The following is a 23,680-nucleotide window of genomic DNA, read 5'->3' as shown; positions in this document are numbered from 1 at the left end:
TGAGTTGTGAGAGTGCTGGAGATTAAACACACACTAATATATTTGAAAAAATATAGCACTACTAGAGTACATTAAGCTCTTCTGGGACGACTGTACGCCTTTTGTTCCTATCTATTTTCACGCTCATAAATTGACTTTTTCAGGCACAATAATCGAAATAAAATTCAATGCATGGACAGAGAAACGACATGACTCGACACTCACCGTAATAGATTTGTGTTAAAGCAGAAAGAAATAACAATCAGAGTATCATCACACCCAAACATCCTGCCCACAGGCTGTGATTTAATGCCTCAAAGAATGCTCAGAATTCAGACAACAAAAAAGACAAAAGATATGGCGTCAAGGTTACAGCCTTTTATCAGGCAGCGACATCCCTAGTTAAGCTCGGAAAAACAACTGCCTATTACTCTTAAAGGCAGAGGAGGAAGTGCCCTTAAATCGTTGTGTTTTTAAACGCTAAGGGAACTTAAGAGCCCTTAAGGGACAGGGCTTTTAATCCAGTGTGAGAACAGCTGTTTAGTGTCTCACGGGGCCCGGCTATTTCCAGAAGGAGCTTCTTAAGTGCCTATCCAGTGTGATCAGCATCTTCCAACAGGACTGACGGCCGCCTACCCAAACATGGCATTTCGCACCTTGCCCAGAGTGGACAGCGGGATGCTAAAAAAGATCACATTTATAGCAGCGATCGAACCAAGTGTAGAAATATGTCTCAGGAAATTAAGGCCATGCTTTATCCTCACCTCGGTGACAGTTTGACTTGTTTTTTTCGCAGAGAGTTCAGAGAGTTATAAGCCTCCATGACAGCCCCCGCCCCTGGTTTCTCTAAAGCCTGACAGTGGCACTGACACCATCTGCATTCCTGTGCTGGTGAGGAGACACACACACTGTGGTTATCATTCCAACACAGCATTAGCCTTTTATTCATCGCATAGGGACTGGAAGTGTTAGGCAGCCATGTTTATTGTTTGTCCTTGAAATCTCCGACAATGGGATACTATAGCTGTGACATTGTGGTCTCAACAAGGGCATTGAGGAAACTCATGACTAAAAAAAGTGTTAATGCAAGGTCTCGCTCTTATGATGATAGACTGTATTATGTTTGTTGTTGTTGTCGTCTATTTTTTGTTGGCTGCAACGCTTGGCGACCAAATGCTGGCACCGTCCCCCACTCTGTTACTCCAACGTTTTCCTCTGTGCCCAGTCGTAACGGTCCTGGTGTTTTGGTTTAACAAATGACCCTGATAACTGGGGACTTTTGGCCCAATTTGTACATAGATGTCACAGCAGCTGTTGAGAACGGAAAGAGAACCCGAGTATGCCTCTTTTTTTAGTTTGTCATTATTATAATGTAGCATTCGATTGAACGTTGCCAGTTTAAAAGGTCCCTCGTTGAACCGAAACACCGATCTAGTTTCCATTTATTGATTGATTCTTGATATGTTCTTCAGGTGATAGTAGGCTGATTTTGTAATTGTCTTAATGTGGCTTTTAAAATTGAGGTCTGAGTCCATCACTACGCCCAGATTTCTTGCCTGGTCTGTGGTTTTCAGTCTTACTGACTGAAGCTGCGTGCTGACTCTTAGTCGCTCCTCCTTTGCTCCAAAACCAACAACCTCAGTTTTGTCTTTGTTTAGCTGGAGAAAATGTTTGTACATCCACTCATTGATTTGCTCTATGCATTTACCCAGTGCTTTTATGGGACCATGGTTGCCTGGCGACATTGTAATATATATTTGTGTGTCATCTGCATAGTTATGATAACTTATTTTATTGTTTTTTATAATCTGAGCTAGTGGGAGCATGTAGAGGTTAAACAGAAGAGGGCCCAGGATGGAACCTTGGGGAACTCCACAAGTAATTTTTGTTTGAAGCGCATAACATTACAGTCTGGAAAACATAAAAGCATGAATGACTTAATGACTTAATGTGATTCAGCAGAAGATATGAATGACCTGATTCAGGATATTTTCTTGAGCTGATAGAAGCATGGCTGGAGTGGAGAATATTCCTCACCTAACCAGGCTTATTAATCTGTGAGATCATGTGAATCAAGCGAGTCAGAATGGATTATTTACCAGGTTTCAAGATACGCTCTTGGGCTGATCCTCAGTAGTGTCCTAAAGAGCAACTACTGGTAGCTATGGTTGATTCAAAAAACAACTTATGAGGATGTTAAAGTGTTGCTGCTGTAGCATCGGTTTTATGTGATCCAAAGAGGATTTCTGAGTCAAGGGAATGGCAACGACTGTCACTAAGGGCTCTTTTCGATGAAAAATACATTTTGCTTTTCTCCCAACTGGCTTTTCCTTTGATGACTTCTGAGATGAATCTGTGCATCATGTTGCAAAAGAGAGAGAAAATTACTCCAAGATTTCTAGCGTTCTGCCGAATATTTTCAGTCCGGGAATCAAGCTTACGGCCGATAGATTTAAAAAAGAACATAACCTCATCCTTCCATTTGTGGAACGTTTTGGATCAGCTAACATTTAATATCACTGAGGACGCTGAGAGATTATCTAGAAGGCTGGAAATAACTAGATTGGAGATAAAAAATATAGAACTTTGTGTCATCTGTATAACAGTGGTGGTAGGACTCAGATGTATGTGGAGAAGAACAGGGGGCCAAGTATGGGACCTTGAGGGACGCCACAATTTAATTTTCATTTAAATGTTACATAGATGTTACAGCTGTGCTACTTTAAAGCACCAACCTGCACTCTTCACAGAATCTAAACTGCACAAACAAATGGTGAAATGTTTTCTGTATCCAGGCGTTATTTTCATCATTGATAGCAAATATCTTTTTTATCGCTGTATTGAGGTCTGAACTTGTTTTCTGAGAGCTGGAGCTGAGGCAGGTTTTAAACCTCCTGACAAACCGTTACACCGCGCCCACCTGTCAATCAGGTCAGCTACACGCCTTATTGTAAATAACTCTTATCCTTCATCAAATCAAAACTGATGAGTCATCAAAACATTCACCCCCCGTACAGTGTGTGTCCATCGAGACATGAGCTAATCACACCTATTTGGTTTTTTGAACCAGGCTGTAAACATGTTAATCTCTGCTGTAAAAACAGGCTTTTTAGAATGGGTGTGTATGTGGGGGGGGGGGGGGGGGGGGGGGGGGGGGGCGGTTGGGGGAATTGATCATTAGGCCATCCAATTTAAATCCTCCACCAGAAACTGTTGACATAATCTTGAAACACAGCTGAGAACATCATGACTGTCCAGGATGTGAAGCAGCTTACTGAAAGTCAAACCACTGTTTCACTCTTTGACTGTGCAGCTCTAGACTCACGCACCTGTGTGTCAAAATCTAATCCAAAGCACAGTGCCTGCAATACCGTTTATTTCTACAGTTATTCCATCTGCAGAGTTCCAGACATCTTCACATCAGGCGTGAGAACCAGGTGAGAGCTGTCCTGATGGCTCTCTGCAAGGAAAATATGACTCTGAAGTCCCACTGTGACCACACGGTGAAACAGATTGGCAACACTTCAAAAAAGCCCTCCTAGGTAATCCATAACACAGTCCTCTGAGTCGGACCTTGGCCAAGGTCATATACTCCAGCCTTTTTAAGATATACAACAACATTTAAAAAAAAAAACAGAACAACACTAATGCGACCAATTTTGAAAACGTTTTTTTCCTTTTTGTCAGTTGGCCCTCAGTTCAAAGTAACCCAGTGTTTCAGATCACTAAAAATGTAGATTTTACAAAGTGATCTCCAATGGGCATACGTTCAGCTTTCCCAAAGCATTGACACACTTTGTAAACCTTTCACCGGCATGTTAGTTCTCCCCAGTAGCACTTGTTAAAGGTTAAGGTATGTTAGAGTCTCTATCTCTACAACAAAAAGCTTTTATTGCACACTGAGGGGAATCAACTGTTGCTTTGTGATCCATTCCTCCTCCCTTTTCAAAGCTATGCAACTGGCACAGAAGAAGATTAGACATAACTTGTTCAATCAAGCCAGAGAAATGAATGTGCTTCCCTCTGCCAAAAGCAGCAGCAACAGAGAGGAAGTTACGGGTAAAAGCAGCATTTACCGCGGCTAAATAGACAAGAGAAGAGTACAGAACAGCTAGAACTGCCAACTTTATCAACACAGAAAAGATAAAAGCTGCAGTACACTGTTAGAGAAATTCACGTTTGGAGGGACGCCAACACAATGAGCATTGCTTTAAGAAAAATCTTCAAATATGGAATTGGTAGATTACTGCTTTAACTCAAGAAGAATAAACAGCACCACCCACAGAATTCCCTCAAGGTAATGATGAGTATTCTCTGCAATGAGTGACAGATCTGTTGCCATGCAGGTGTTATTTGTATTCCAACACATAAATAAAAAGGGTAGAGATGATTATAAGAACTTAATCCCTGGCTGTCAGTTTGTCTTCAAAGACAGAGAAGGAGATAAGAGGGGAAACCTGACCCCTCTGTCACCTGCATCTGGATGGAAAAAGAGGCGGATTGGCTGAGTCATAAATGTACCGTTTTTCCTGCTGAAGCAGCCGTTCTGTCCTTCCACACACTGACCCAGAATGCCCTGCGTGCAACCTGAGCTCGAGCGGCAACCAAAGACATCAAACCCTTTTTCACCCAGCTGCCTTCATGCACGTTGCTGAGTGCCTGTGACAAAAATCACAACAAGCTGACAGAACAGTTGCCATCATGGACGCAAAAAAAGTATATCACATGAGCTGTCATAAAAAAAAAAAAAAAAAACAGTGTGCACTGTAGATGCAACCCCTCTGGAGGGCTTTGCAGCAAACTGGCAATTTTCCCATTGCGCCCTCGCTCACGTGTCCTGTCAGTCAACCTGTCACCATGGAGATGAGCTAAGCTTCTCTGTGTCTCATGCTGTGTAGTGCATACACTGCAGTCACACAGCAGCAAAAAGGCTGACACTGTCACATCTCACATGCAATCAGGAGCACATCTTTAAGCAATCTACTTGTGTAATTAAAGCAAACACAATAATAGTGTCCATTAATTTGTAGAATGTGTGTTTCATTAAAGCGGTAATTGAATGCATCCATAGGTGAGGGTCACCTTACTAAAGAAGAAGCATGAGGATAAAAAAAAGTTAGCAGCAGCTGCAGCAGCAGCTCACGTAAAGGGCAACTGCCACTTCAGATGAGTGCATGAAGTGAGCACTGGATGGGATCGCAGCACTGATGCACATGCAGAGAACATCGAGAGTGAAGGTTCAATCTCAACATCCCTGAACCGAGTCACGCACAAGGGAGGGTGCACATCACATCAGGAAGCATATCCAGAGCCGTGCATGTCATGTGAGTGATGCACGTGTTGTATTGGTATGAAACAGTTATCACAATTCTCCACAAGATGGTAAAGTTTAGCTTGACAGTTGGAAGCCATGATTCAAAATGTTAATAATAAGCTATATGGATGTTTTCCCTTTAATGAATGTTGTAGAATTTGCCAAAGAAAGAAGCATCACTCTCTGATTCCCTTAAGGCTACTTTAAGGTAACATCTGATAAAAACACCTTTCATTGGTGAAGTACACAGGAAGCTTCAACTCTTCCTGTGTCCAGTCTATGACAACACACATCTAGATATGAAGTTACTATGAAGAGGCTATTGACAGCTCGGGGGAGGAAGAAGAAAGCAGAAAGAGTTTCCCCACTGATGGTTAAAACAAAACAAATGAAGGTCAGCACAGCAGACGTTTTCACTCAATCATTTTTCCTTACTGTGAAATGTAGGACTTCCTTTGTGTTGACTCGGAGGAAGGTCCGCGAACTGCACCCGGTGTCCCGACATGTCCACCACCTCCTCTCAGGTCAGAGCCACCGACCACCGACTGTGTGTGTTCCTCTTCCACGGGGAGCTGGCTGTTTCAAAGTATCCGGTAACTTCCGAGCACGGGAATCTTGCACGCCGATGGGAAGCGTCTGTCATTGACTTTCCCTTTGCTCCCTCTCTGTGTGTGTATGTGTGTGTGTGTGTGTGTGTGTGTGTGTGTGTGTGCGCTGCTGACTGTGTGCCAGTACTGCAGCAGCAGCCCGCTCTCTCGGTCCACTATCACCTGCCCTGTGCTCCTCTCTCTCTCTCTCTCTCTCTCTCTCTCTCTCCCTCTCTCACTGAAGCAGGGACAGGATCCGTCTCTCCTCCTGCATTAAAAAAAAAAAGATTCAAACTTTTCTCTCCCTGATGTCCACATGACTGCAGGGTTACGTCATCAGGCCACATGATTCATAAGAACTCCATCACATTTATCCAACACAAGCGTAAAAGCCTATCTCAACATTTGTATTAGTAAAGTTTACTTCCAGATCCACCACAGTCTGGAAAGACCTTGAGAACTATATTTTATGTCAAAACAAAAAACGTGCAATGTTTTCACTTATTTCACTTGTAGAGATATAAAACTGTGTGCTATTGTCAGCCTATGTATTTTATTATCAACATGTCATATTCATAAGGCATTAAAATGTTATTTTGAGTCTCTTGTTTTAGTTACCTAGGAATAAATATGTCAAACTGCTCTGTCTACTTGTTTGTACTTTTCTATGTTTCAATAAAGTTTATTTTATGGTTCATAATAAAGTAGAGATATGAGGCTGTGTGGTGATTGAGAGCAATTTAACATGAAGTTGTTTTACTCATTATTATAACAGCTTTCGTTTGAAAATTGACTTTATTCTTGAATCAAACTTTATGAAAGATATATATATATATATCTTTCATAAAGTTTGATATATATATATATATATATATACATTATTATATATATATATATTTATATTTATATTTATTATTTAAGAAGTCGGAGAACACTTAAGCACATTTAAATCGGTACAACAGGGTGGTGAAAGTCAGCCTGAAAAGAAGTCTTTAACTCTGTCAGTGTTTAAAGGGAGCTACAGCTCCACCTACTGGAGGAAAAGTGCAACTCCATCAGAGGGCTGGCTTCCTGTGGCGTCTGATGTCAAATCAGTCTGGTACAACTGCAGTACAAACTACAGGTGAGATATTCAGTCAGTCATCCTTCTCAGTAAGAGGAGCACACCTGAGGAACCAACATCTGTAACACACCTGAGGAACACACATCTGTAACACACATCTGTAACACACCTGAGGAACACACATCTGTAACACACCTGAGGAACCAACATCTGTAACATACCTGAGGAACACACATCTGTAACACACCTGAGGAACCAACATCTGTAACACACCTGAAGAACACACATCTGTAACACACCTGAAGAACCAACATCTGTAACACACCTGAAGAGCAAACATCTGTAACACACCTGAAGAACACACATCTGTAACACACCTGAAGAACCAACATCTGTAACACACTTGAAGAACCAACATCTGTAACACACCTGAAGAACCAACATCTGTAACACACCTGAGGAACACATTTAGAGGAACACACCTGAAGAGCAAACATCTGCAACACACCTGAGGAACATTTAGAGGAACACACATCTCTAACACACATCTGGAACACACCTGAGGAATCCATTTGTTCATCATCTCGTGTTAAATGAAAACAATAAATAATGTTTTCCTACCTGACACGTTCGATCTCAGACTCCGCTGGGCACCTTCAGCTTCTGTACCACGATGACACCGGTTCTTATGAATGATTCTAATGTTCTTTATTTCCCCCCATAGCAAACTTTTTTATTTATTTATTTATGCACACATGCACGGGGAGAACACACAGAGAGGCTCCTGTCAGGCGGGGAATCGAACCCGGAACCTTCTCACTGTCTGCTAAGTGAATTGTAACATTGTAACATTGTAACTGTGAGGAAACAGTGCTAACCACGTCATGTCAAGACATGATGACAGTAAAAATGTGAAATATCTTCATCCTAACATTAATAAAATGTATTTGTTGTGTTGATGTGTTTTGTTGTCACCACATGGTTCAAAATAAGATTTCTGCACATTAACAAAACAGAGGGAACCAAAGACACACAAACTTAAAACTCACTTTCAAACTGTTACTCGTGTGGACGGTGCACTCTTCAACTGTGAAGCTGCATATCGCTTTGATGCAGCGCAGGTGAGCTCTCATATATCACCTTCACTTCATCACTTTGTTCTGCAGAACCGACCTGAGTGGGAGGCCGTCGGCTGCAGAGTCACTTTTCTGTTTTTACACTTTTTAAAATCCAGAACAGCTGACAATGAAAGGATGAGTAATGCATCAAGTCATCCCTCTAAAAAGGACGGGTCTCACTCTCAGGGATGTTTTCTGCACATAGGACGGCACAGCTGACCCCCAACCGTAATGATAGTGGATAAGAACGGATTACAGACGGATCATAGCACATCAGATCAACAAACTTCAAAATGCAAATATCACAAATGGAGTTTTTTCTTTTTTGAGAAATTTATTTTAAAATACTTTTCTAAACAGAAATGGAATAATAGAAAAAAAAACAACCCTTGGATTTTTCTCTCAAAGAAGCTATAATCTAACTCTCTGGACTGAAAAGGACTTTTGTGCAAAAAGAGAGAGAGAGGAGCTATAACGATTATACAGACGGAGAAAAAATGGAAACTCAAAAGCTCAGACATTAAGAGTATTTAAATCATCAATCATTTCACCATCCAACACCCAAACTGTCAAGAACAGGCTCACACACTTTCAAACATGTCCTGCCACTAATCTGGCACTGCTTTTACAAAAAAAACAACACAAATATGTGCACTGCACGTCTCTCGCTGTAGAAATCTTATAAAAATCATTCAAAGCAGAACTCCTGCAGATCAGTGGAATATTATTTTACTGTATCAGTGTCGTCTTTTTTATTGTCATCATTCAGTGTTTTTGCTTTCACGCTGATCCATTCTGCTCGATGTACATTTTGGATAAAGACGCCGCCATGGACTTTGCCAGCTCCTCGTCTCGTCTCCTCTGCATCTGCGAGTTCCTGCACCAGTCCTCGTACTCGGGGTTGGGAAGCGAGTCGTCGAGGAGGACGTCGTAGTGACCGTTGCTGAGCCAGCTGAGCCAGATCGCCGGTTTGGACGCGTCCTCCTCGCCGAGGTAGTGCACCATGGTGGAGACGGTGGGGCTCTCCAGGCTGCCGCCGGTCGTCAGGTGGACGTTGACGTCCAGCATCTGGCTCATGGCGAGGAGCTCGGGGTACCCGGCCCAGGCGCCGTCCTGCGCCGCGTTGATCAGGAACTCGCCCACGTCCCCCTCGACGATGGTGTTGAACTCGTCCAGGTGGTCGGCGATGTGGTGCACCGTCTGCTCCCTCAGCTCGCCGTGCCTCGCCTGGTCCCCGAACGTGGCCTTGCACACGGCCCTGTAGAGGCAGTTCCCGTCTGGAATGACGTGGTACCTGAACTTGTGCCTCTCCTGGAGGTACTTGTTTTGTCTCTCCACCTCGGCCAGGTACCGTGTGACCTTATCGTTGATGTCCTCTACTTCCTGTCTTTTCTGTTGAGGCGACTCCTGCAGGACGCTGAGCTCGAACGCCCGTCTCTCCTCAGATTCTTGAGCAGCTCTGATATTAAAATCTCCCTTTGCGGGGTCTTCAGGTTCAGCTAGCTCCTCTTCCTGTGACGAGGCCCACCCGTTGCTCCTGAAGGGGGCATGCATCACTTCATCACCCTCACCTGCATTTCCACCAATCCTTTTGTTTTCTTCTGTTTTGGGTCTACAGGTGCTGGCGCTGTTGAAAAAGAGATCTCCAACCACCTCCTGGTACTCATCTGTCCCATTATTCACATGATCTAAGTCCACAATCACATCCGAGTCACAGTCATGACAGAGGATACCTTCACCATTACTGTGTGAGTCAGGAGAGGCTGGTTTGGTCTTGGACTCCCTCACGAAGTGGATCGGCACAGACCTCTCCACTCCGTCGGGTCGGCGGATTAATATCTCAGCGGTCGATGTGAAGTAAATCGGCCTCATAGAGGAAGCCTCGTAACATGAAAAGGCAGGCATGTTTGCGGAAGCAGCAGTGTCGCTCACGGGATCCCCGTTGGTAGCTGAAGTTGTCTCTGGGTGGGTAAATCCCCTTTTATCGGCCTCAGGGGGGGTCGGTGTAGTCCCGTTTAGACGCTCCGACGCGGCCGATAAAGTTATTGTAACTTTGCGAGACGACCTCGGGTAGTGTGTGAGCGCACTGTTGTACAGCTGCATTTTGAAGGACTCCTTTATACTGAACGGCCGTTACGAAAAGATGACAACAACATCTAAAAATACCCCCCGTGTCATCAACAACAGCAGAGTTGTAGTGAACGTCTCCATGGTCCTGAGTCCTGTCATTGACGCGCAGAGACGAGAGACACTGTCCACTTTAGTCCTCTTGCGTCATTTTCTGTTGGGGTGCCTCCCTAATTTTAGACTTCAAACTGTTACAAGACACTTTCTGCCTCGACTGAGTCAAGTCAGACACAATGAAACCGATGCGTTTCCGGACTAGGAGCCTTCAAAATATAAATCCTTATTCAACGAACGTTATTTTAAAGATAAAGATAAACTTTATTGATCCCCCATAGGGGAAATGTTTTTGTCGTCACAACAACTCAAGAAACAGGAATATAATTATCAAAAATAACAAGATGTTAAAAAACAGAAGAAACAAAGCACAAAAAGCTCTTGCAAATTTCCCTAATTTTTCAGGGAGGGTTGCACAGACAATTTTGTGCCATTTCTTTATTTCTTTTAAAAATGTATTCTGGGGCTTTTTATGCCTTTGTATAGAGACAGTGGATAGAGTCAGATGTCGGGCATAGAGAGAGAGAGAGAGGGGAATGATGACGTGTGGGAAAGGAGCCACAGGTTGGATTTCGAACCCGGGCCACCCACTTGGACCATTAGCTCATAGACCACAGCCTCTATACATGGCTTTTATATAGTGCTTTATATAAATTCAAATCTTATCATTATCCTTTTTTATCCTACTACAATTTTAAATATTCTTCTCATATGTATTCATTTTAATATCTTATTGCTTTTATGTGTCGTATTCTATTTTTTCATTTTTATATATATATTTCTTTAATTCTTATTGGTGTGCATTAGTCTCTCAATGATTTTATAAAATACTTTTTCGTCCATAACTTTTCTGCACTCTTGTAAAGCACTTTGAACTGCAATTTAATTTGTCTGAAAGGTGCTATATAAATAAAGTTTGATTGATTGATGGGGCGCGCAAACTACCCACTATAGGCTACCAGCGCCCCACAACCTCTAAAATTTCAACGCGATGTCTGGGTGAGCTGATGTGTGCTTTTATAGCCTACATGGGACAGGGACAGTATTCCACTGAAACTGCCTAATCCAGCTATAGCCGTAGCTCTACTCCCTCCACATGCAGCGTCTTTAATACGAACATCAAAAGTTTGATGATTTGATGCAAGATGAAAAATAAGCTGAACCCAGTTAACGCAGAGCCGTCACGTTAACTCAAGATAAATAACTTTTGGGTGACTGGTGCCATAAAATGAGCTAGAACTTTATTTTGAAGGCAAAATGACCTCATATCCGGTAATGTCATGCTGTCAGCAGCAGACTTGACGCAGCTCTCCGTTTACAGGTCCTGACTGGCACTGCGTCGTTGTTCGATTACAAGTCGAAAAATGTAAAAGGATGCGATATGTCACCTCACTGTTTTTATTTTTTTATTCCTCTAATGATCCGTTTTGAGATGATGATGATGATTTTATTTGATTACTGTGGCATGCATAAACAATATGCCAAACCCAAAACAGGCCTACAAGTCACCATTATTAAAACACAGACCAAAGACCAAAAGTAGACCCTTAATAATAATAATAACAATTAAATAATCCATCATGACGTTTCTTTCAGGTTTTAGAGACAGAATTAAAGTGTTCGACTTATAAACATTGAAATTAAACAACCGCTCCATGCTGTCATCATCAGTCTCTAAATGTACTATGGGAGGTAGAGCCTTCAGTTATCAGGCCTGCTCGCGGTACCTACAGTCTTTAAATGTACTATGGGAGGTAGAGCCTTCAGTCATCAGACCTGCTCGTGGTACCTACAGTCTCTAATTGTACTATGGGAGGTAGAGCCTTCAGTTATCAGGCCTGCTCGTGGTACCTACAGTCTCTAAATGTACTATGGGAGTTAGAGCCTTCAGTTATCAGGTCTGCTCGTGGTACCTACAGTCTCTAAATATACTATGGGAGGTAGAGCCTTCAATTATCAGGCCTGCTCGCGGTACCTACAGTCTCTAAATGTACTATGGGAGGTAGAGCCTTCAATTATCAGGCCTGCTCGCGGTACCTACAGTCTCTAAATGTACTATGGGAGGTAGAGCCTTCAGTTATCAGGCCTGCTCGTGGTACCTACAGTCTTTAAATGTACTATGGGAGGTAGAGCCTTCAGTCATCAGACCTGCTTGTGGTACCTACAGTCTCTAAATGTACTATGGGAGGTAGAGCCTTCAGTTATCAGGCCTGCTCGTGGTACCTACAGTCTCTAAATATACTATGGGAGGTAGAGCCTTCAGTTATTATGCCTGCTTGTGGTACAGTCTCTAAATGTACTATGGGAGGTAGAGCCTTCAGTCATCAGGCCTGCTCGTGGTACCTATACTCTAAATGTACTATGGGAGGTAGAGCCTTCAGTTATGAGGCCTGCTCGTAGTACCTACAGTCTCTAAATGTACTATGGGAGGTAGAGCCTTCAGTTATCAGGCCTGCTCTAGGTACCTACGGTCTCTAAATGTACTATGGGAGGTAGAGCCTTCAGTTATCAGGCCTGCTCGTGGTACCTACGGTCTCTAAATGTACTATGGCAGGTAGAGCCTTCAGTCATCAGGCCTGCTCGTGGTACCTACGGTCTCTAAATGTACTATGGGAGTTAGAGCCTTCAGTTATCAGGTCTGCTCGTGGGAGGTAGAGCCTTCAGTTATCAGGCCTGCTCGTGGTATCTACGGTCTCTAAATGTACTATGGGAGTTAGAGCCTTCAGTTATCAGGCCTGCTCGTGGTACCTATGGTCTTTAAATGTACTATGGGAGGTAGAGCCTTCAGTCATCAGACCTGCTCGTGGTACCTATACTCTAAATGTACTATGGGAGGTAGAGCCTTCAGTTATGAGGCCTGCTCGTGGTACCTACAGTCTCTAAATGTACTATGGGAGGTAGAGCCTTCAGTTATCAGGCCTGCTTGTGGTACAGTCTCTAAATGTACTATGCGGGGTAGAGCCTTCAGTTATCAGGCCTGCTTGTGGTACAGTCTCTAAATGTACTATGGGAGGTAGAGCCTTCAGTTATCAGGCCTGCTTGTGGTACAGTCTCTAAATGTACTATGGGAGGTAGAGCCTTCAGTTATCAGGCCTGCTTGTGGTACAGTCACTAAATGTACTATGGGAGGTAGAGCCTTCAGTTATCAGGTCTGCTCGTGGTACCTACGGTCTCTAAATGTACTATGGGAGGTAGAAACTTCAGTTATCAGGCCTGTTCGTGGTACCTACAGTCTCTAAATGTACTATGGGAGGTAGAGCCTTCAGTCATCAGGCCTGCTCGTGGTACCTACGCTCTCTAAATGTACTATGGGAGGTAGAGCCTTCAGTTATCAGGCCTGCTCATGGTACCTACAGTCTTTAAATGTACTATGGGAGGTAGAGCCTTCAGTTATCAGGCCTGCTCGTGGTACCTACAGTCTCTAAATGTACTATGGGAGGTAGAGCCTTCAGTTATCAGGCCTGCTCGTGGTACCTACAGTCTTTAAATGTACTATGGGAGGTAGAGCCTTCAGTCATCAGGCCTGCTCGTGGTACCTACGGTCTCTAAATGTACTATGGGAGGTAGAGCCTTCAGTTATCAGGCCTGCTCGTGGTACCTACAGTCTTTAAATGTACTATGGGAGGTAGAGCCTTCAGTCATCAGGCCTGCTCGTGGTACCTACGGTCTCTAAATGTACTATGGGAGGTAGAGCCTTCAGTTATCAGGCCTGCTTGTGGTACAGTCTCTAAATGTACTATGGGAGGTAGAGCCTTCAGTTATCAGGCCTGCTCTAGGTACCTACGGTCTCTAAATGTACTATGGGAGGTAGAGCCTTCAGTTATCAGGCCTGCTCTAGGTACCTACGGTCTCTAAATGTACTATGGGAGGTAGAGCCTTCAGTTATCAGGCCTGCTCGTGGTACCTATACTCTAAATGTACTATGGGAGGTAGAGCCTTCAGTTATCAGGCCTGCTTGTGGTACCTATACTCTAAATGTACTATGGGAGGTAGAGCCTTCAGTCATCAGGCCTGCTTGTGGTACCTATGGTCTTTAAATGTACTATGGGAGGTAGAGCCTTCAGTCATCAGACCTGCTCGTGGTACCTATACTCTAAATGTACTATGGGAGGTAGAGCCTTCAGTTATGAGGCCTGCTCGTGGTACCTACAGTCTCTAAATGTACTATGGGAGGTAGAGCCTTCAGTTATCAGGCCTGCTTGTGGTACAGTCTCTAAATGTACTATGCGGGGTAGAGCCTTCAGTTATCAGGCCTGCTTGTGGTACAGTCTCTAAATGTACTATGGGAGGTAGAGCCTTCAGTTATCAGGCCTGCTTGTGGTACAGTCTCTAAATGTACTATGGGAGGTAGAGCCTTCAGTTATCAGGCCTGCTTGTGGTACAGTCACTAAATGTACTATGGGAGGTAGAGCCTTCAGTTATCAGGTCTGCTCGTGGTACCTACGGTCTCTAAATGTACTATGGGAGGTAGAAACTTCAGTTATCAGGCCTGTTCGTGGTACCTACAGTCTCTAAATGTACTATGGGAGGTAGAGCCTTCAGTCATCAGGCCTGCTCGTGGTACCTACGCTCTCTAAATGTACTATGGGAGGTAGAGCCTTCAGTTATCAGGCCTGCTCATGGTACCTACAGTCTTTAAATGTACTATGGGAGGTAGAGCCTTCAGTTATCAGGCCTGCTCGTGGTACCTACAGTCTCTAAATGTACTATGGGAGGTAGAGCCTTCAGTTATCAGGCCTGCTCGTGGTACCTACAGTCTTTAAATGTACTATGGGAGGTAGAGCCTTCAGTCATCAGGCCTGCTCGTGGTACCTACGGTCTCTAAATGTACTATGGGAGGTAGAGCCTTCAGTTATCAGGCCTGCTCGTGGTACCTACGGTCTTTAAATGTACTATGGGAGGTAGAGCCTTCAGTCATCAGGCCTGCTCGTGGTACCTACGGTCTCTAAATGTACTATGGGAGGTAGAGCCTTCAGTTATCAGGCCTGCTTGTGGTACAGTCTCTAAATGTACTATGGGAGGTAGAGCCTTCAGTTATCAGGCCTGCTCTAGGTACCTACGGTCTCTAAATGTACTATGGGAGGTAGAGCCTTCAGTTATCAGGCCTGCTCTAGGTACCTACGGTCTCTAAATGTGCTATGGGAGGTAGAGCCTTCAGTTATCAGGCCTGCTCGTGGTACCTATACTCTAAATGTACTATGGGAGGTAGAGCCTTCAGTTATCAGGCCTGCTTGTGGTACCTATACTCTAAATGTACTATGGGAGGTAGAGCCTTCAGTCATCAGGCCTGCTTGTGGTACCTATACTCTAAATGTACTATGGGAGGTAGAGCCTTCAGTTATCAGACCCTAATATTTGCTCTTGTTGTTGTCTTTCAGCATCTTTGATTGTGGGCTCTCTTAGTCTTGTATTGGATTTCATTTCAGTGTTTAGTGTTGCTCTGTTTTAAATGTGCTTTATGAATAAACTTAATTACAACTAGAATTTCCAGTATACACTTAGTTTTTATGTCTCCTGATTCATAACGACACAGGGTGTAACTCTCAGGTTATAACATTTAAACTGACTGATATTGACTTGTCGTCATCAGCAGGCTGCTGCATGCTCGGCCTGGAGCTTACATCTCTATTTTTAACATACTGACTGTTTCATCCTGACCGCTTGAAACAGAGTCACGCTAACTGAGTTTGATATGAATGGGATGGCTTATTATAGATGTTACACAGCGGGGTCAGATTACTGCAATTCATATATATTCACACGCCGCCGACAAAGCAGTGGGAGCAATTTGGGGTTGGCCCAGGACACATCGGGTATGTGGCTGCAGGAGCTGGGGATCGAACCCCCGACCTTCCAGTTGTAAAAAAAGTCTACCAGCAAAAAGTATTAATTCTCCTAGGGAGAGAGAGATAGAGAGGGAAAGAGAGAGAGAGAGAGAGAGAGAGAGAGAGAGAGAGGGAGAGATGAGGAGAGAGAGAGAGAGGGAGAGAGAGAAAGAGGGAGAGAGAGAGAGAGAGAGAGAGAGAGGGAGAACGAGAGAGAGAGGGAGAGAGAGGGAGAGATGAGGAGAGAGAGAGAGAGAGAGAGAGAGAGAGAGAGGGAGAGAGAGAAAGAGAAAGAGAAAGAGGGGGAGAGAGAGAGTCACTCTCTACTTCAGCAAGCTCACAGTTATGACATCATCTTTAGGCTTCTTCAGTTCCAGTATATTCAGTTGCCATATGTAGAGGTAACCGGGCACAGCGAGACACGGGCCTCTCTGATTGGTCATCTTACCCTCTCTGCACTCTGAGTATCATGAAGCTCTGAAGTTCATCATCACTCAGTTTGAATCCTCACTCATCACTGTCTGCTGTCTGCATGTGTCACACAGACATAAACACCAACATGTTCTTATGTAAAGTCTCTCTCAGGTCCACTTCCTTCTGACCTTCTGACCTCCATCAGTCAGAACAGAACAGAGATTTAAAATCTTCAGTCTCAGGACATTTTCTCACCGTCTGTTCCTAAAGTTTAAGTTTGCTGCTCCTTTTACTCTGAACCAATCACAAAAAAGAGCTGAGACTTAACGAGCTGCTCTCATTGGAGGATTTTAAGAGGATGTTTTAATGACTTGGAGGCGGACACATCTGGCTGCAGATGTTAGTTGTGTCTTTTAAGGTCTAATATTTGTTGTATGTGGTGTGAAACTCTGAACATCGTGCTGCTGCCTGTCTCGACCAGGACACTTTGAAAAATATATATTTTTTCTAGTTTCAACGAGTTTCTTTCCTGCTTAAATAAGAATATATATATATTTAAATCATACACAATTTTAGAGACACAATACGTTTGTAATTTTGACTTTTTATGAATTTCTCCCACACATTTACTTTTACACTTTCTTTAAACATCCCTGCACATCCACCTTCTGTCTATAAGCTGCACACACTCTTTGAGGAAATGCTTCTTTGCGCCACCAGAGGGAGTCCGAGGACATCGTGTTAAGTCCACGGCAGTTGCTTTGGTTGCGTTTGGAGTAAAAAAAAAAAAAAATAGTACCAGAAACACACGCGCGGAGGCGACATTTGTCTTAGCAGAGACATGGACGCCTGTCTGGAACAAATGCATGTAAAGAGCACGATGCTACAGCAGCTGTCGCAAGGTTGTGCAGCGCATACAAATGAGGGCATTGATCTGTTTCCCTCGCTCGCCTGTAGCCTGCTGTTGTCTTTATAGTAGCCTAACCTGAAAGCACTGAGGGGAAAGAGAGCAGCAGAGATTTGGATAGCCTCATGTTTGTATTTCACACAGAACGAAAACAAAAGGCATCACTCAGAATCATGAGGAATAATATACACATGATGTCATTAGAGATACTCACAACATATTATTGGTTTTTGCATTTTAGCTACACGAAAATATGACGATAAGGAAACAAAAACGATGCAAAGAAGCATGCGCTAGTCGGCTGTTACGTCATCAAACCGACACTTTACGCACAAAATGAGATTAAAGGCGTAAAAGCGCGATGAGCTATTTTAACACAGGTGCCAGTGTAGCCTCTTTTCATCGAGGTTATCATTTATGTAAGATGAAGCACGAGGTCCGCAGTGCTCCCCCAGCAGCCTGTTGTTGTTGTTGTTGTTGTTGTTTTCATCCGGACGCTCCGCCTCAGTCTGCGCCGTTTCTCTTTTAGCGGAACTTTATTACAGTCAACTATAAACGCTGCAGCTTATTGTGGAGCTCTTTGTGTTTTGTTTTTTTGTGCAGCACTGTAAAGCTTAACCAGACTTGTATCCATGTCAGTGGAATAAGCCATGCTGATGTCAGAGATTTTTTTCCCTCTCTGCCCCTCCGCGGCGGTGGGAGGATCTCTGTGCGTTGAGTCACGCAGCTGTCAAAGATAGCTGTCACCCAGTTCCAGGATCAAACACACACACTACACAGTCAATGAGAAAACGGGCTTTGAGCCGACAGGACGCAGAAGATCTCAGGTAACCCCCCCACCTCCCCTCTCCCTCCCTTCCTCCTCAAGTCTCCAAACAAGGACGACCACAAGAGGAGAAAGAAAGAATCAAATACGAGGGAAGAAAGACGCGATTTTTTTTGATGAATAAGGATTTTCGCATATTCGGATACACGCTGGGAATATATCTGGAGGAAAGCAGGAACACACTACACTGACACAAAGGCAGTTTTCTTCTGCGCCAATCAAGCAAACTGTGTTTTTTTTTATTTCGGACGGAGATGAAGTCGAAAAAAGGTATGTTGGGGACTGCTTTGGAAGACACATTTGAGTGTAATTGTGTAAAAGAGACGCAGAGACGACGCTTTTTGTGGAGCGAGGTTTTTCTTTTCCTCCTATGCAAACCATGCAGTCTATTGTTTCCTTTCCAGACATGACAGGGGGGCTTTTCTGCCATGTGCTGGCGCGATGTCAGAAAGACTACAAAACGCTATGTTCGTGCATCTTCTTCTTGTTATTAATCCAAGTTTTCTCACGACAACACGACAACTGCTTCGCCAAGAGTGCTTGCTTTGTTACCTTGTTACCTCACGGTGTAATTAGGCTAACTTTACATTTCTTAAAGTGAATTAAAAACGAGGCTTTCTTACAGCTTACGCTACATTTGTGTCCAAGTTTGCGCAAAAAAAGTGAGGACACAAGTTAAAGTTTGGCGACTATTGTGAGTTCAAGAGTTTGAAGTGTTCCATTTTTTTTAGCCTACAAAGTGCAGACTTCAGAAAATCGAAATGTTGCATCTTTTTTCGACTGTCCCCAATAAGATTAAAACACCTTCAGCTGCTGTTTATAGTATCTTAATCCAACATGTAGGTTAATGTTCATCCTGACCTCGTTGTGGGAACTTGCAGCTTGTTGCCTTGTTCCATTTGGTGGACCTCGTGGTGCAGCGCGCACACACACAATAGAAAGAAACCCCTCTTTACAAGTTGGTGAAACTTACTGAAAAAAAAAAAAGAAACAGTGTCTTCGTGGCGTGGGGTATGTGTGTTTTTCTGCTCACTCTGTTACACTCGAGTGTAAACTTTAATGTTGTTTAGTTTGCTTGTAGAAACTTTTTGAATCGCGTACAAAGAAAGCACGCAGCCTCAGGATTCTTTTGTTTAGTCTGGAGACGCTGATTTGCAACAGGTCCTCCCCTCCCCCTTCTCTCCCTCTCTCTCTCTCTCTCTCCCTCTCTCTCAGCCTACGTAATTACCTCATCCTGTTGGCCGCACACACTTTGGGAACTTTCTTATTTCTTTCCCACTAGTTTTGCCCCCAGAGCTAACAGCATGGGGATTTCAAAATGCTCCTAAATTCAGCATTTTCTTAAAAAAGCACCGGAAGTTGCGTTTACCAGATAAAATACATAAATATATCTGCTTATTTTTTTATCCAGGATTTGTGGGAATTGGACTTTACAAACATAATAAACACATATTCCTGACAAAGAGGTCACTATCCTATATCAGCAGGGGTTTGTTCTCTCCGGCTCAAACAGTTAAAAGAAAGTAGGCTAATTAATGTGCCGGGGTCATGCTTTGACTTTGATTAGACATGCCATGGAATCAACAAGGAAAAGCAATTCTGTAATCTCTGCAAACACATCCGGCTGCTGTTCCACCAAACAACCAAATCTCCTTTTTTTTAATCGTGCATTGATGAATCGTCCTCGTCGGTCAGCCCCAGTGTGCACTACTTATCCGAGCATGCGAGGTGTCTCTCTCTTTTTGTGCAGCAGACCTGCCGTGTGTTTGTCGAGGCAGGTTTTATAACTGCCAGAGCATCAGACTAGCCTTTGTGACGTCCCCCCCCTCTCCCTCCCTCCCTCCCTTCCTCCCCCTCACACCCTCCCTGGCTCCTTATATGAATCACATGGCTGAACTTGACAGCTTGCTTCTGACACATCAGCTGCCTCCCAGACAGCTTGTGTTTGGTGAATGGCTGCGGCGCAGTTCGGCTGACATAAGAGGGGATTCATATTGTTCTTTTGTTCCTCTTCTCACACACTCCTTCTTTTTGCTCCTGCGCAGGTCTGATGATGCTGTCAGGGAGCGAGACAGATGACGAGGACAGCGTGGACGCCCCTCTGGATCTGTCGTCCAGCGGGGGGAGCAGCGGGAAGAGGAAGCGGCGGGGGAATCTGCCCAAAGAGTCGGTTCAGATCCTCCGGGACTGGCTGTACGAGCACCGATACAACGCGTACCCCTCGGAGCAGGAGAAAGCCCTCCTCTCCAAGCAGACGCAGCTCTCAACACTGCAGGTACGAGAACCCCCAGAGGAGACAGAAACATGAAAACTGTAAAAGTAGAAGGAAGCTAGCGTTAGCCTGACTGAATCACATCCTGTCCAAGCTAACAAAAACATGACACATAAACAGAGAAGTGAAGGTCGTCCAAAAGCAGCCTGATGTTGCAACTTTGAAAGCCCTGAGACAACGTGAGTAAGCGCACTCCCTCCGTGTGTGTGTGCTGCTGCTGCTGCTGTAGGCTTGGCTGAGGCGCTAGGACAGGAATTTCCCTTCCCTCCAGCCCCCCCTTTTCCAAACCCAGCTGTCTGGGAACAATGCAGAGTCATTTACAGGGGTTAGAGCTGCACGTCTCACAAGCAGCCTGCAGGACCGAGGAGAGAAAGGAGACGTGATTTACAGCTTTGACAAAAGAAGAAAACTTCAGATTGAAAAGTGTTTTTTTTATACGATGTGAAGACTTCTAAACTTTTTATAAAAATGACTTCAGAATCAGAATCAGAATCAGAATCTGGTTTTTAAGTACATTTACACATACAAGGAATTTGACTTGGTGTATTGGTGCTAAACAATTAACAAGAAAATAAAGCAGAACTAGCAACAACTTAAATAATACAGAATAAGAAGATATTACAATATATAAAATAGAATTTAAAAATGTACAAAAGGTGTAATGTAGGAGCTGTGCAGTGGACTATAAGAAAAAAAAATATCTTAGTGTGTGTAACTACTCACAGACTTCATGAGATCCTCGAGGTTGTAATTCATTCTGATAAACAGGAAGTGCTCAGAGTGGGAAGAATCCCGCCTCGGGTTAATGAGTGTGTGAGGGACGTTGGTGTTATATGACTCCATTGAAAAGAAGACAGGTGTGTCAACTGCAGCTGGAGGGGGGGGGGAGAGTACCAGCAGATTTTTCTTAGAAATGGCAGAACATCAGTGAGTCTTCTTTGGATTCTTCATGGATTTTGTTTTTGTCTTTCCTCAGGTGTGCAACTGGTTCATAAACGCACGGCGGCGACTTCTCCCCGAGATGTTGAGAAAAGACGGTAAAGATCCCAACCAGTTCACCATATCCAGGAAAGGAAGCAAAGCCGGCGACAGCTTCTCCGACTCCAGCTCCCAGTCGCCCAAACACACCAGCCCGGCGGCCCAGTCGCCCAAACACGGCAGCCCTGCAGCGGGCCCGGACGACAGCTACGACCAGCGGGTCCTCCACCCCTCCAGCTTCGAGCCCGCCGCGTCCGGCATCCTGAGGAAAGCCGCCTCCCCCTCCGCGCCCTCTCCGACCTCCGCGTCGTCGTCTCCTCCTCCTGGGGTCGTCCCCCCCACCCGGCCTTCGGTCATCTGTCACACTACTGTCACCGCGGCGATACAAGCCCCGCCCTCCGTGCCGGGATTGAACTGCGACAGGGCGGAGGAGCTGCTGCAGCACGCGCAGGCGCTGCTCCGGTGCAGGGAGGAAGTCAACACCGCCACCACTACCACCACCATCCTCAGCAGCAGCGCCGGCATGGAGGGCAACCTGAGCCCCCGCAGCGGGCTCTTCAACACCCCGCCCCCCACCCCCCCAGACCTAACGCAGGACTTCAGCGGCTTCCAGCTCCTGGTGGACGTGGCTCTGAAACGAGCGGCGGAGATGGAGCTGCAGGCCAAACAGCTGGTCTCCTAAACGGGGACAACAGAGACAGAAGAAGAAGAAGAAGAGGGAAAAGAGACTTTGTGTTCTGACTGTAGAACTCTTCTGGAGTTCAGGGACTCGTCTGCACGCGACAGAGAACAAACACATAAAAAAGCCTGATCATTTCTATTTTTGGTAAACCAATCAGATTGACGAGGATGTTTTTTTTTTTTTATGGAGAAAACAAACTGTATCGAGGTGCCTTGGCTGTTACGTTGTTTAATTCATTTCACATACATGAGTATGTATCTACATGTGTATCTTATTTGCACACAGGGACCAAAAACAAAAAGAAATGTTATCGGAGAAATGCTGCCTGTCTTACTGTGTCTCCGTCGCGGGAGCATCCACACACGTTTACTGTCACACATTTCAACAGATCAGTTCATGCTCGGTCTGCCTCGTTTGTTTGCACACTAAAAGGCAGAGGAAGGTCATCTCAGTGTCTTAAACATACTTTGCTCTTGGCATCTATGACAAACTTATTCACTACTGTAGTAAACATGTTTTCATGAGTATAAGTATAGTTTTGATTTTTGTATTTTACTTTTAGCTATTTTTAAAAGAAAGAATCTCTATGCTTTTTTTTTTTTTTTTACTCCTTCTCTCCCCTCCCTCCCCTTCATCGAGGGATATTTCAGATGACCAATGTAGCAGGTTCTTAGTCTGAGCCTTCATCCCACCGTCACTCAGCAGGGGGTGGGGGGGGGACAAAACGACGGCCAGTGGACTGGACAATTCAAACACTACAGATGTCTTTTTCTGCATTCTGCTGTTTTTTTACGTCCTGACTAAGACAGCGACTTTTCTAAAAAAACAAATCACCAAAAAACCCCAAAACCTTTCCATGTATAATAGGACCATGTGTATAGTTAATGTGACACCAATGCCCAATGATGTGATTTCTTTTCATACTGTGCAATGTTTGTGGCAAAGAGGGGGTCACATGGGATTCAAATAAAGTTTTGTTTTTCTACATCCCAGACTCTCGGTTTGCTGTTTTTTTCCAAACAAACATTTCTACACGATTCAAAACCCTGAAGGACGAGGAGAGTGAGTCAGTAAATACACGGAGCGGGGAACAGAAATAGTCCCAGCATTCATGTCTTTCCACAGGGGCTACCGTTAGGAAACATTCCTGTGTGTGTGTGTGTGTGAGTGAGAGAGAGAGAGAGAGAGGTTTACAACAGGCTGCTGCCAATTAGCATAATCCTGCATAAATTAACACCAGCAAACGGCAGACGTCAACACTTTCTTGCCAGCAGGGGCTTTGTGTGTCCCTGCATCTCAATAGAGTCGATGTAAGTCAATACATGAGGCAGCTTACAAACGACTGAGCTGTGTGGTTGGTTCAAGGCTGCGGCGACAGCTGTCCCCTTCTGCTGCTGCCGCTAAAGCTTCCACGTTCACCTCAAGAGGATTTGTAGTCTAGGTTTGCTGGGACACACGGCCTTTTAATTTGTTACATGTGAGTTTCTGAAGCTCGACAAATCATGACTCAAATAGTTTGGATTCATGTAACTCA

The 23,680-nt window shown here is 44.4% G+C and overlaps 4 protein-coding genes across 8 annotated transcripts in view; 2 read left to right on the top strand and 2 right to left on the bottom strand.

The window, feature by feature from the left end:
* The window catches only part of si:ch211-285f17.1 (sickle tail protein homolog), a 120,205-nt gene extending 114,206 nt beyond the window's left edge, over nucleotides 1-5,999 (bottom strand). For 3 of the 5 annotated variants that reach the window (XM_061065052.1, XM_061065056.1, XM_061065054.1), the window contains exon 1: nucleotides 5,729-5,998. In XM_061065052.1, the coding sequence (XP_060921035.1) occupies nucleotides 5,729-5,798 (70 nt within the window). In that variant the 5' untranslated portion in view covers nucleotides 5,799-5,998. Of the gene's footprint in view, nucleotides 1-5,728 lie in introns of all 5 variants that reach the window. The other 2 variants (XM_061065051.1, XM_061065055.1) reach the window with 1 other exon arrangement.
* The window catches only part of ackr4b (atypical chemokine receptor 4b), a 393,880-nt gene that overhangs the window by 152,394 nt on the left and 217,806 nt on the right, over nucleotides 1-23,680 (top strand). The gene's annotated exons all lie outside the window — the stretch shown is intronic.
* Nucleotides 8,378-10,400, bottom strand: LOC132994286 (OTU domain-containing protein 1). The gene has a single exon (XM_061064542.1). It carries the CDS (start codon nucleotides 10,162-10,164, stop codon nucleotides 8,842-8,844), a length of 1,323 nt encoding a protein of 440 aa, XP_060920525.1. The 5' UTR covers nucleotides 10,165-10,400; the 3' UTR covers nucleotides 8,378-8,841.
* On the top strand, nucleotides 17,983-23,133 carry tgif1 (TGFB-induced factor homeobox 1). Its single transcript, XM_061064346.1, has 3 exons — nucleotides 17,983-18,484; nucleotides 20,260-20,489; nucleotides 21,463-23,133. Exons 1-3 carry the CDS (start codon nucleotides 18,469-18,471, stop codon nucleotides 22,144-22,146), a joined length of 930 nt encoding a protein of 309 aa, XP_060920329.1. The 5' UTR covers nucleotides 17,983-18,468; the 3' UTR covers nucleotides 22,147-23,133.

Source organism: Labrus mixtus, chromosome 19, assembly GCF_963584025.1.
Source record: "Labrus mixtus chromosome 19, fLabMix1.1, whole genome shotgun sequence".
NCBI classification, from domain to species: Eukaryota; Metazoa; Chordata; class Actinopteri; order Labriformes; family Labridae; genus Labrus; species Labrus mixtus.
Note: the sequence above shows the minus strand (reverse complement) of the source record. Positions and strands in the feature narration are given on the sequence as shown.